Consider the following 12,240-nt stretch of genomic DNA (forward strand, 5'->3'; position numbering starts at 1 on the left):
GACAACCTGTGGATGAGGGAACCCCTCATACTCTAATATATTTGCAGAATTTCTGCAAGGCAAAGTGGGAAAATATTGACAAGGGATGATGTGGGAGGCTAATAGACTACTGCTAATGCTGAAAATAAATCACAGAAACGTGAACAAAGGATTAGTTTCCACACATATACAATCAGGTTACTCTATAGTTTTTTTACATTGTGTTTTAAACAGATTTGTTTTTCAGTTGAATGTATAGGATAAGTCTTCTTTCACAATATGTGTGAAAAAAGCTACTTTTTTCCACATACATATTACATCACTAAAATAATGGAAATAGTAAAATGCCTAAACAAACGTGGAAGAACAGTCGGTTATTTTGTCTGAAATATCAAAAGACATTTTTAGTACATCCTGAACCCACACACACACAAAAAACAGCAAAAGTTCATTGTTTAATGATTATTTTTGCTTCTCGAGTTTCCTTTTCTTTTTATTAAAAAGTTTTGGTATCTGTCTACGTTTTTTCAGGCCCTCCTTCAGTTAACAAGTCTTTTGTTTTCCAAGTCAATTAAGTAACTCTGACAGCTTCCTTTTTCCTCCCTTGTGGGAGAATCAAGCAGGCACTTTGTTTCACCCACACAGATTACACTTGCTCCGTTTCCTCCCCCCCTTTTTCTCTGCTTTTATCAGGCTCATCTACAACCCAAGGAAAGCAAACTGAACTAAGCTGAACTACCTGTTTCCCGGCTGACTTGTTTTCCGTGTTGCTCATGGTGAAGGTCTTGCTTCCTTTGTCATACGCGCAGTAGTGACGCGTCCAGGCGCATCCCAGAGGACCTGGGGACGGAGAGATGAGAGACAAAATGGCAAACTGTTTTGCTCTCAAACACAGGCCTTCTTGAAAGGATTTCAAAAGAAATTCAATGAAGTTGTGATGAATCCAAATTTGTTTATTGCTGCTGATAAAAATCTATTATTTGTGGTAACTCCCCCAACACGCATCCACTTTTGAGAGTGCATCAAAGTGAATCCGTAAACAGGATGAATTACAGAGCCTCGTGTGAAACGATCACTTCTGCGGCGGCCTGGGAAAGCTGGAGACATGTTTATGGTGATGGATTTAAAACGACGCACTTCTAACTGAAGCAGGGAGTGAGGGAGTCCGAGTGGACTGATGGGAGGACTCACGCTTCTCCTGGACGTACAGGAAGCCTTCCATCGTCCACTCGCCGGGGGGTTTGTAGTCCTGATCTGCAGACCTTATCCTGTTCATCAGCTTCTCCATTTCCTGCTTGGTGCTCACAAAGTTGTTTCTTGTCTATGTGGGAAAAAAAAAACAAGATTATGCAAAGTTGCAAAACACAACGTTTGCAATCACAGACACTCCGTCATTGGCCTCTTGTTGGATAAACAAACACACATCGTTGCATAATTGTAAAATGCAATCAAACTTATACATTGTTTTCATATTTTTAAATAAAAACATAAAATTGCCAGTACACTGAACTAAAGAACCAACTTAAGCAGCAAATGCATCTGCAAGTGTTTTGGTGAATGTCTACCAACTTGAAGTCTTGGACTTTGACTGTGCCAAGTTCACTCGTTGACAAATTTTGCACAGACTTGCAGTTTTCACCAGTCGTCAACTTTTCTGCAAATCTGACCAATCACCTTAAAGTTTTCTGTATTTCTCCCTTTTCTGACTAATCCTCATAGGCCTCTTGTTAACTTTCTGTTTCACAACATCTCTTAAAGGCATGTGTGATAATAAACACTAATGTTTACCCTTTTTCTTCAAAAACCATGTGCTTATTCTGTATATACAGTTCATGTTAGCTTGAATGACCAGTATGGAAATATTTCATCCTTCTTCAGCACATGACTGTATTTGTATTAATGGTGCTATTTCAAGAATGTACTTGAACATATCATTGGTTCTTTTGCATTTAACAAAATACAAAAAAAATACTTTTTTGTATATTGTTAAAATACAAAAAAGTATTTTAACAAAAAAGTTAATACTTTTTTGTTCGGAAAGTTATGTTCAGCAATTTCAACTTCTTTGTAAAACCATGTTATGGCAAAGATAATAATTAAAAAAACATGCAACTTCGATCACAACATTTTAAAAAATGTGCTGCAAAACCTGAAACTTTAGGCCACAACAATCACAAAAGGACATTGTAACATTTCTCTTTCCAATAGAATGATGTCATCACCACGCTTCATTGTGGGGACGGTGTGTTCAGGGAAATGTGTAGCATCCGACTTTTGACACTCAGATTGTCCATTCTGAGCTGTGGATCTCTGCAGCTCCTCCAGAGTTACAGCAGGCACCTGGGCTGCTTCTACGATCGATTCTCTCTTTGCCTGGCATCTCAGTTAAAGAGCAAAACCTTAGAAGGTTTATTGATGTCCCTTCTTTTATTCCACTTCATGATGACAAATCTTTGAGATTTTCAAGGCTTGTGAAATTGCTTTATAACCGAATCCTGATTTAAACGTCTCCACAACTTCATCCCTGACCTCTCTGCTGTATGACAAGTGCACAGCAAATATTTTCAGAGTTTTAGTTGTAAAATTTTCCAAAAACCATTTCCTATTTTCCATCCACTTTACACTGATGTACTACAGTGTGCATGTCCTTCACAAGAAAAAAAAAATACATTTAAGGCTGTGGCTGTAATGTGACAAAAGTAAAAAAAGAAAAAGATCAAGGGGTTTGAAGATTGTTGCAAAACACTTTATTGGCATGAAGAATTCCCTCACTGTGCCTAAATTAAAGCAGTGTGACAAATGTCTCCAATTTGCGCAGCTGCATGAAGACACCCATGGGAAGAATAATTAACAGCATGTTGAAATATATTTTATTAATATATTCAAAAATATGCTTGAGTTGATTTGAACTTAGGAAAAAGATTCTGCTTTCTTTTCTTTTCTTTTCTTTTATTTTCTTTTCTTTTCGAGTTAAAAAGGTGAAGGCGAGGCTGTTTCACATCTCAGAGCAGAATGCTGCGACAGCCTCACCTTTGCCAGTTCCTATTAGTGCTCTCCGCATCTGAAGACATGGAGAGAGGGTTATAGAGTGAAAATTGTCAGAGCAATGCCTCTGACATTTTGGGTCAGAAATAAAATTTGGACCCTCGGGCTGAAAGCATCGAGGTCGCAGTGATGGAAGGAGGAACGGTGGCAGGGGCTGCAGTTTTATTTTCAACTCCTAAGTGTTTTTTGACACAGCACCATTAAATGGTCCGCTGTAACTGCCTGCAACGCTGCCCTGAAAATATCTGTCCTCTATGCCATCACACAGTGGGGAAAGAAAAAGCGCTCTGCTTGTTATATCTGGGTAAGATAAGCCGCAGAGTCTGATTATGTGGCTGGTTGCCTTTGTGTATAACCCTTTGAGGTGCAGAGACTTACGTTCTGTAGGTTGAACTGGAGCTGCTGTTTGTACGGCTCAAATTCATGAGCCAACTCATATCCTTCATGGTAAAATGTAAACAAACCCTGAAGAAAGGCCAAGAGCTGGAAAAAGGAAACATGGTTTAGTTTTTGGTAATAAACATTATTGAGCTTCATAATGTGTCAGAGAATCTTTAAATATAAAGCTGACAACATTAAAGTACTGGATGCTGCTACTAAATGATTATATTACACAAAGTTATGTATTTATAACACTCCATGGAAGATGACAGTAGAGGAAAAAAAAGTTTATGAAAGTTTTTGCTTTTTATAGCAGACAGATATTGATCTTGGTTTCTGTATTACACACAACCATCCTTGACCACTGTAGGGGGAAAAAAATCCTCCAGTACTGTATCAGGAGTGAAAAAAAAAACTGATCTCATCTTGAGCACAGAGGATCCCACAAACATGGAGCTGCACTCAGTCAAATCCTCAGACACAACCGCTGATTTGATTTCTAGGCTGAGGTTTGGTATATCAAATGAACCAGGATGAAGCACCTTATCTGTGCCTGAATTCATCACAGCTAAGGTTGAGCCCTGTCATTCCCCCCCCCCCTCACCATCTACCTGCAGATTTGCATTTCTGGCATGGGATGTGGGCTGATGCCAGAGGATGTAAATAAATGGAAAATAAGCTTTTTTTTTTTTTCTTTTTTAAAAAGTTTGCTACCGACACTTTTTCAGGGATTTACATGCAGAGAATTTAATCTTTTCAAAGTTCTCTCCCCACATCTGTAGTGAAGTGAGTTCGATAAGCACTTGTCTTATTTAACAGCTGAAATTTGATTCAATTTTACCTGCTTGTGCCTCCTTGAGTGTACAGGGGGAAAAAAAATGAGATAAGGAAGACAAATTTGTGCAGTAAAACTGGCTTCATTACAGAGAAAATAACAATAATGTAAAAAGGCTGTTTTCTGCTTAAACTAAAGTGACAGCAGCAAAACCACAAAAAAAGTAAAATACTTTACTTACCGGCTCAACAAACTCAAATTTTTTCTTTTCTTGCACTTCCTGAATTTTGAAAACATACTCAAGGGATGTGTCATAAAAGAGCTGCCTCTCCTTATCAATCTGCGTGTCAGCCTGAGAATGAGCAAACAGAGCAGGTTTGAGACAGAAACGATTCAGCCAGGACAGAGAAACGCTTCATTACTCCTCAGAAACGCTGCGCAGAGAGAGAATTAAACATCAAAACAATCATGCATATACAAACACAAACCTGAAACTCTGATTTTCAAAGGAGATTAAGCTGACCGTACCAAAAAACAGGAATTATTTCAAATGTAGGAAGATGAAATTTGCTTTGGTTTTACCTCCTGGAGATAGGCCTCTTTCTTTTTAGATGACAGGTTGAGATGTCTCTCAAGTGTGGAGTAGTATTTTTCCGTCTCCTTATCAAATTTCTTCTTTACCTCCTAAGACACATGAAAGGCTTACAGACAACTTGGAATAAAAAAATTAATAAACAAATACTTTCATTATCTTTTATCTGAGCTGGGAGTCAAAATCACCACTAGGTGGAGGTCTAACTACAGTGCAGCTTCACAAGATATTTGTCAATTGCCATTTAAAATTCCGTCAATGGATTATTGTAGGTCATAAAAGTGGCATAAAACGCATGTAATGACAAGTCGACAATGTCAGCATGTCTGTGTTTGATCAATACAGTCCCCCAGCTTGGGACAGGGGTTCAAACCAAAACACACAGCACTGTAAATCACAAATAGCATTATGCATCTGGCATAGTCAGAGGCAGGAGTGGCTGAAAGCTGTTTGCATTTTCCTTCCCATCCACCAGCCTGCAGGGATATGTCAAACTCAACAGCTACAAGCCTCCAGATGCAGACAGCGCTGAGGAAAATGTTCAAGAAATGGGCTTTTTATGCCAGATGCTCATCTCTGCTACAGAGATCCAAACGTGCCACAAATAAAGGGAAAAAAAAGATAAAAGAAAAATCTAAATTTCATTTAAATGTGAAACGGATATAAACGAATAATGTACAAAATACCTAATAAATAAAATGTGTCATGAATATATTTATTTTATAGCATTTATGTTGCAGCTAATGTATGTCAACAAGAAATTCCCTCCAGATGTCCACAACAAATTTAAACAATCTACAGATTTAAGAAAAATCTAAACAGTCATGAAGAAGAACAGACACAAGTTTCTCATGATGGGAAAGAATTCTACATACATGACTCCACTGGTGAAGAAAAAAAACATTCGTTTTATGAAAAAAAAAAAAAGTTGCAGCACAACGACGAGCCAATAAAACACAAAGAATATTGTTTGACCAGATAAGAACAAAATGCAACTTTTCACAGCTCACTGCTTGTGTCATGTTTGGAGGAGGTACTGCATTGAATGTAACCCCGAAAAACAACATGTCAGTGATGAGCAGAAGCAGGAACACAGAGGCTTTCGACAGTCTTCAGACTGATTAAAGGAAAGATGAAAAGATTTTCTTAAGAATATAAGAATGAAACAAGGGGGATTTTTTTCAGCAAGACAATGATCCCTGAAATCCAGCAAAGGAAATTCTAAATCTGTTTCTAAGGAAATGAAGCTGATCGAATGTCCCATACAACCACCCAGCCTTTATCCGACTGAAAATCTATGGACAGAACAGATAACCAGAGTGCACAGAAAAGACTCCCTCAAGATTTTAAGACGGGTTTTATGGAATAATCTGTCAAAATGACACTGAGCAATGCATTAGACTAGTTTCTGCATGCAGGCATATTTTAAAGTCGCCATTACCTAAAAATGCTTTTGTGCAAATTATATAGTGCGTTTAAATAAGCATTCCCTGTGGTATTTCACTTTATTGAACTTATCTTACTTTATGGAATAACTTATGTTTCTTTTTAAGTGGTGGATTTAAATCTGTTGTGAATTTAATACCAATAGCATCAGAAATATAATCCTGGTAATGTTTTTTAGCTGGATTCACAAAATTTATTGATCTTTTCATTAATTTTTTGGTTTTAATTTTTAGTGCAAGACAGAACAGTTATTTTATCTGTGAGTTTTTCTAAACAGTCAATGGATGTGGCTAACATTGCTTCAGCCAAGATGTTTGGAAAATGTCTGAGATGAATCGATGGCGACAGCTTAAATTTGTTAATTTATTATTTCATTGTGTGCTGTGGAAAAGAAAGCTTGAAATAACTGAATAAATCTTGATATAATTGCACATGATCTTAAAATTTGAATACTTTATTATATAATCATGTATTTAATAAATTACAGGCACATTTAAATATGGGAAAACTAGATATATCGACTTTTGAATTCTATGCCAATCATCTCATGTGTAAATAATAATATTCAATGATTTATTTATTACGTTTGATGGTTCAGCACTCATAGTCAAGGAGGTTGAAACTTTTCCTCTTCTCAGTCTTTAAAAAAAAAGAAGGAAAACAGACTAAACTTGCAAGCCTTAATGAAATTCTGCCCAAGCAGAGAAGCATTCAAGTGTCTCATCTGCAACTGCGACCTCCAAACCGAGCTATGCCTAGTTAATGCCCCTTAACATCTACATGCAGATGTAGGGGACAGATATACACTCCGGAGGGAGGATGGAGAAAGTGTGAGGAAATGGCCACTACAGCCAGATCCTCCTTGTTTGTTTTTATTCCCATGGCCCTGAGATTTAGCAAGTCTAATCTGCCAGCTACTGATTTGACCTAGAAGAGAGTTTTGTCTCAACAACTCTGGAAGCAGCTAAGCGAAGGAATTCACCCACGGGACACAGAAATGTCCCTACATGAGAATCTGTAGTGCAGTAAAAAGGAGGAGGGGGAGGGGGGGATCAATAGATAATTTCATGTAGCAGCATCTTATTTCCATCTGTCTTGCATGTCAGACCAAGAAATGATCTTTTCAGCAATGTGGAGAAAATCAATTCAAAATGTGCCTTTATTTCTGAAGCAAAGAGAATGATTTAGGTAAAGAGCAAAAATAAATAGATGCTTAAAAGTGTGTGAACGGTTTTGGTCACCAGTGAACATACACTAAGAATTGACATCCAAGTGCAGTTTTTTTAAATGTATTTAATTATTTTATGGAACAGACAAATACTTTAAAGATAGCCCAACAATTTTCAAATGGATTAATCTATTTCAGAACATTAACTTTATCCTTCATAAACCCACGTTTGATGCATGTCTGGAATGTTTGTCCAACAAGAACCTAAATCAAACTTTCAACCGTCAGGCTGCTAAAGATAAGGTGGGGTTCAGAAAATTCAATCTAGTTCTTCAAATTCCAAACCCTTTTTGGTAACACTTTATTTTGAAGGGGATGATTTTGTAAATCATCATAATTTAATGCAAAGTTGGCATTTTTAATGGACTTTTAATACAACTTTTAGAGCAACTTTGCATTAAAAGTGTCATTATTACCCAAATTACACTTCATGACAACTGTCATAAACACTCATAAAGACTTCTTTATGTTCATGACAGATGTTATGTCATGTTTATGACAGTGTCATGTCAGTCTTATCCACACCCCTTCAAATAAAGTGTTACCGTACAATGTTCTAAGGTCACTGAGTCTTCCTTGCAACAGTTATCAAAAAGATGAATCTTCATCAATGAAATCGACGTTCCAGTGTCTCCCAGCATAATGCAGAAGTCTTTGTCATTTCTGTGCGTTTCCTGGAGTCTATAACATTTTTCTTTCATCCAGTGGTGACAGTTGGCCGAAATATGGACACAGCTGGGCGCTAACGTGAAGCAGGTTTTGATTTTTATCTGTGAAAAATCGTATATAAATACAGTTTACTAATTCACTAACAGAGTGGTCCCAGCCCCTCATCAAAACATGTTTTGAAACTTGTATTAAGTTTCCTGAATGTCCTTCCAACAGTTAAAAAGTAAAAATCTGCAGATTTTGTTTGAATGCTAGGTGCTTGGGTTAAAACCATTACTTTGATTAAGCTGTACCACTCCTACCAACAATGGTTTGGAAATATCACCTGTCTGTCGCTCCCCATGTGTGAGTGGTTTATGACCCCAAAACAACCCGCATGCGTAGAAGAAGAATGTGGATGTCACACAGCAGCACAATGTATTCAGAAGTCATAATGGACTCCGGCGTCTATGGCTCAATTTTAAAGTTGCTGAGCAAAGGGAGCCAACAGTATCGTCACAAAAATCATAAGACGAAGGAAGTTAATAAATTGTTAATAGCAATGGCCTTGTGTGGAGCATTGACTGCGACCTCTGTAGAGGATTTGTAGTTAGAACCAGGAGTGATGGGACTGTGATGTGATTTACTGCCATGAAAAAGTCAGATATGGAAAAAAAAAAAAAAAAGCATATTTGGGAGGAATTTGTCTGCTGCATGAAGATAGCCAAAGAAACTCAAAAATTAATACAAACTAGTGATTAATACAAACTGGTGCACCAATTGCTCATCTTGTAAAATCTCTTCAGTGGGATGTTGCATAGAGATATCAATTAGGATCCAGAATGGTCCAAATGCATCATTAGAAGCCCAAAATAAACGTGACAGTTGTGTCCATAGCGACCGGATGGAAACTTCTGACCAGGACTCTTCTGTTTGGGAACAGGAACGTTTACTATCTTCTCTGGCATTGTGACTCTTGGTGAGAAGAGGTAATTTGGATAGCTCAACATAAACACACACAGGCGCACACACCAGGGACCACAATAAATTAAGAGCTGTAGCCGAGTCCCACAGTCATAGGAGGAATGTGAACTGGTGAGTAGTGTGAACATACCCACAAAACACCGTTTGGAGCAACTCCTTCACACACGCAGACAGCAGGCAGCGAGCCAGAGCTGCAGCGAAACATGCGAGGCAGATTCAGCCTGATTGAATCATACGAAGTGTTAAAATGTTTTGTTTTGATCCTAGCAGGACATGTAGAAACCGGTATGCCTGTAATGATAGCCTCGGAGAACACGGGGGCTGTTTGGTTGCTTGCCCGTGTGTTGATGGTATCTCCCCGTCTCCATTTAATGTATGTTTGAGCAGACAGCACAGAATATACGCAAGCAAGACTGAGAGAACGTTGCGAAAGGAGGCGCAGCTCAAAGGAAAGTCTGAAGCTAAATATGGAGGGACTGCGGGCATCTCTGTGAAGAGATGCAGACCCTGAAGCGAACATTAGGAAGTGGTTTTTGACACAAACTAATGCCAGTGTTTGAGTGCTCATTTAGCTGAATGGAATGAACAACGTCAAAGCACTTGGCAACACTCTGCCGGTGCACAAAACGCACATGAACCTATCACTCGGGAGATTTTCTCATCTGATTGCTTTGTACTCACTCATGAATAAATCACATGCAACAGGAAAATGCTCAGATGCAGATAGCTTTGTAGTGGTATTTCTAACTGGTGAGGCCTCGTGTTGCTGCCAGGGGTGATCTGACAGCAACGGCATGAGCAAGTCTGCTAATTTCTAAAATCAGGACCATTGGAGAGAAAAATACGGAGCGCAGAGAGAATTTCTTCTTGTCATTATTTGTCAGTTTCTTTCAAGTCAAGAAACTAGGAGATGGTAGAAAGACTGTAGGGAGGGTGTTTGGACACCGGTTGTTCTTTGCAAGTTTTGACAGTGACCTAACAAGCTCCAGGGCTATCCTTTCACCATGGCAACAGATGTCAGCTGTAAAGGAGACTGAATGTGTCCGTATAGGTGTACAGAGAAAATAATACCAGACGCCTTAAAAAAGGTTTTAAACTTGTTCACCTTGTCAGAACTGATCACGTTAAAACGATCTCTTTCGAATTACCTTGGAATTTTAAAAGACAGAGCAACACAATGCGAAGTAGAAGGATAATGCCGCAAGAAAAAAAAAAGAAACGGATGAAGAGTAGATCAAAGTTGAAGTGGGATGTGCATTAGCATTTAGCACTTAGATACGTCAGTACTTAGAATTTAGAGGCAACTTTGAGCTTTGAACATCCAGACAAACATTTCCCCCACTTCTACAAAATACCTCAAGTCGAATTAAACTGGATGAAACCGTATAAAATTCTTTTCTGATATTCACAATTAGATTTTGGCTTGGTCTTTGACTGGGACATTCTAACACATGATGAGTTGAAATCACTCTATGACAGACCTGGCTGTCCGTTTGACGTGTTCTCTTCCTGGAAGTCGAATGTTGCTCCAGTATCTAGTCTTTTTATTTTCCACCAGCTTTTCTTCCATGACTTACCTGCGATTAACCTATATTTTAATAATTGTACTGTCAAAACCATGTTTTATTGTAAGGAGGGTTTTTTTCAGCTTGGTGGTGTTAACTTTCACACACACAATGTTTGCATGAACATCAAAAAGTTCAACTTTAGCTTCATCTGACTAGAGCACCTTCTTCCTCATGTTTGCTGCGACATGTGAAAAATAACTACAGTTTATGTCTCATTTTCAAAATTAACTGTCTTGGTCAGATTGACTGTCGTGTCTTGGTAAAATCGCATTCTTTCCATTTTCAGATAAACTGAGCAGTGTCCTGATTGATGTTCAAAGAATGTAATTATTGTTTTAGAAAGTAACTACTTTAAACTTCTCCACAACTTTATCCCTAATCTTTCTACAGTTTTTTTTTTCTGCTGTTCTCTAACAAACCTCTAAGGCCTTAACAGAAGAGATGGATTGATACTGTCCCTATAGGTGGACTCTATTTAGGGATAAGGAAGCTCATTAGATGGGAAGATGGATGAGATAAATACAGGGTAATCTTGGAATAAAACCTTTTAGAGGCTGCAAAAGACTTGAGACAGAGGCAGGATTCTAGGAACCAACAGTAAAGCTGCAGTCTGAGAGCGAAGTGCTGCGTTAGGAACAAATGGAACAATCAGGTTTCTGATGTATAATGAAACTTGATTATTAAGAGCTTCATATGCGAGAAGGAGAATTTCAAATTCTATTGTGGATTTAACAGTGAGCCAATGAGGGGAAGATGAAATAGGAGAAACATGATCTCGCTTTTTAATTTCCATCAGAACTTCTCCGGCAGTGAAAGCTTTTAGTGGTACTTTCTGGACTTCCTGAGTTAAAATAGTCCACTCTTGAAGTAACAAATGCATGGACCAGTTTTCCAGCATAAGGGTATTTCTAATTTTGTCAATATTACTCAGGTAAAAGAAGGAAATCCTAGAGAGTCGTTTAATACGTGGAATGGCTTTAATGCCAGCATACCATGTGTTAACACAACCCAGTAAAATCAGAATAAGTTCCAGTTGAGGACGTGCACCAAGCTTAGAAAATGTAGGTGTACTGATGCTCATCATCCAATCTGACTTTAGTTATTGCACTGTTAGTTCACTGATGTGAACTAATGAACCTCTCAGGACTTTAGATTGCAGCAGAATGAGATTTTTAGGGATATTGGAGTAAAGGGAACTGCATGAATATGCATGCTTCTATTTTTGCTACTTCACTATTATGCATTACTTTGGGCTGATCTATAAAGTACGTTGAAGTTTCAGGATGCAACATAAAAATGTGGAAAAAGCTCAATAGGAATAAAAGCCTTCGAAAGGCACTGGAGTTCACATTTTCAGACAACAATTTCTAATTTGTTTGTCAACATCTAATGCAAACACCAATGAGCAGTCAGGCTTCTGAATGAATTCTCTGAGCAGTGACATGAAAGGGAAAAGCGTAACCTATCTCTATGAGCTCATTAGAGGCGGCTAATTGGAGCATGGGTCCAGAAGTGGCGATTAAACCACAATAGCTGCACACATGAGCTGGTCTTAGATGAACAAGGGAGACAGACGGAACAAAAACCATCAGTT

The 12,240-nt window shown here is 38.2% G+C and overlaps 1 protein-coding gene across 5 annotated transcripts in view; it reads right to left on the bottom strand.

The window, feature by feature from the left end:
• Positions 1-12,240, bottom strand: part of arhgap42b (Rho GTPase activating protein 42b) — a 115,177-nt gene that overhangs the window by 18,121 nt on the left and 84,816 nt on the right. For all 5 annotated transcript variants that reach the window (XM_008426418.1, XM_008426415.2, XM_008426417.2 and 2 more), the window contains 5 exons: positions 4,763-4,864; positions 4,422-4,532; positions 3,403-3,507; positions 1,171-1,300; positions 719-819 (listed from right to left, as the gene is read on the bottom strand). In XM_008426418.1, the coding sequence (XP_008424640.1) occupies positions 719-819; positions 1,171-1,300; positions 3,403-3,507; positions 4,422-4,532; positions 4,763-4,864 (549 nt within the window). The remainder of the gene's footprint in view (positions 1-718; positions 820-1,170; positions 1,301-3,402; positions 3,508-4,421; positions 4,533-4,762; positions 4,865-12,240) is intronic.

The sequence above is a fragment of the Poecilia reticulata genome, linkage group LG13 (assembly GCF_000633615.1).
Source record: "Poecilia reticulata strain Guanapo linkage group LG13, Guppy_female_1.0+MT, whole genome shotgun sequence".
NCBI classification, from domain to species: domain Eukaryota; kingdom Metazoa; phylum Chordata; class Actinopteri; order Cyprinodontiformes; family Poeciliidae; genus Poecilia; species Poecilia reticulata.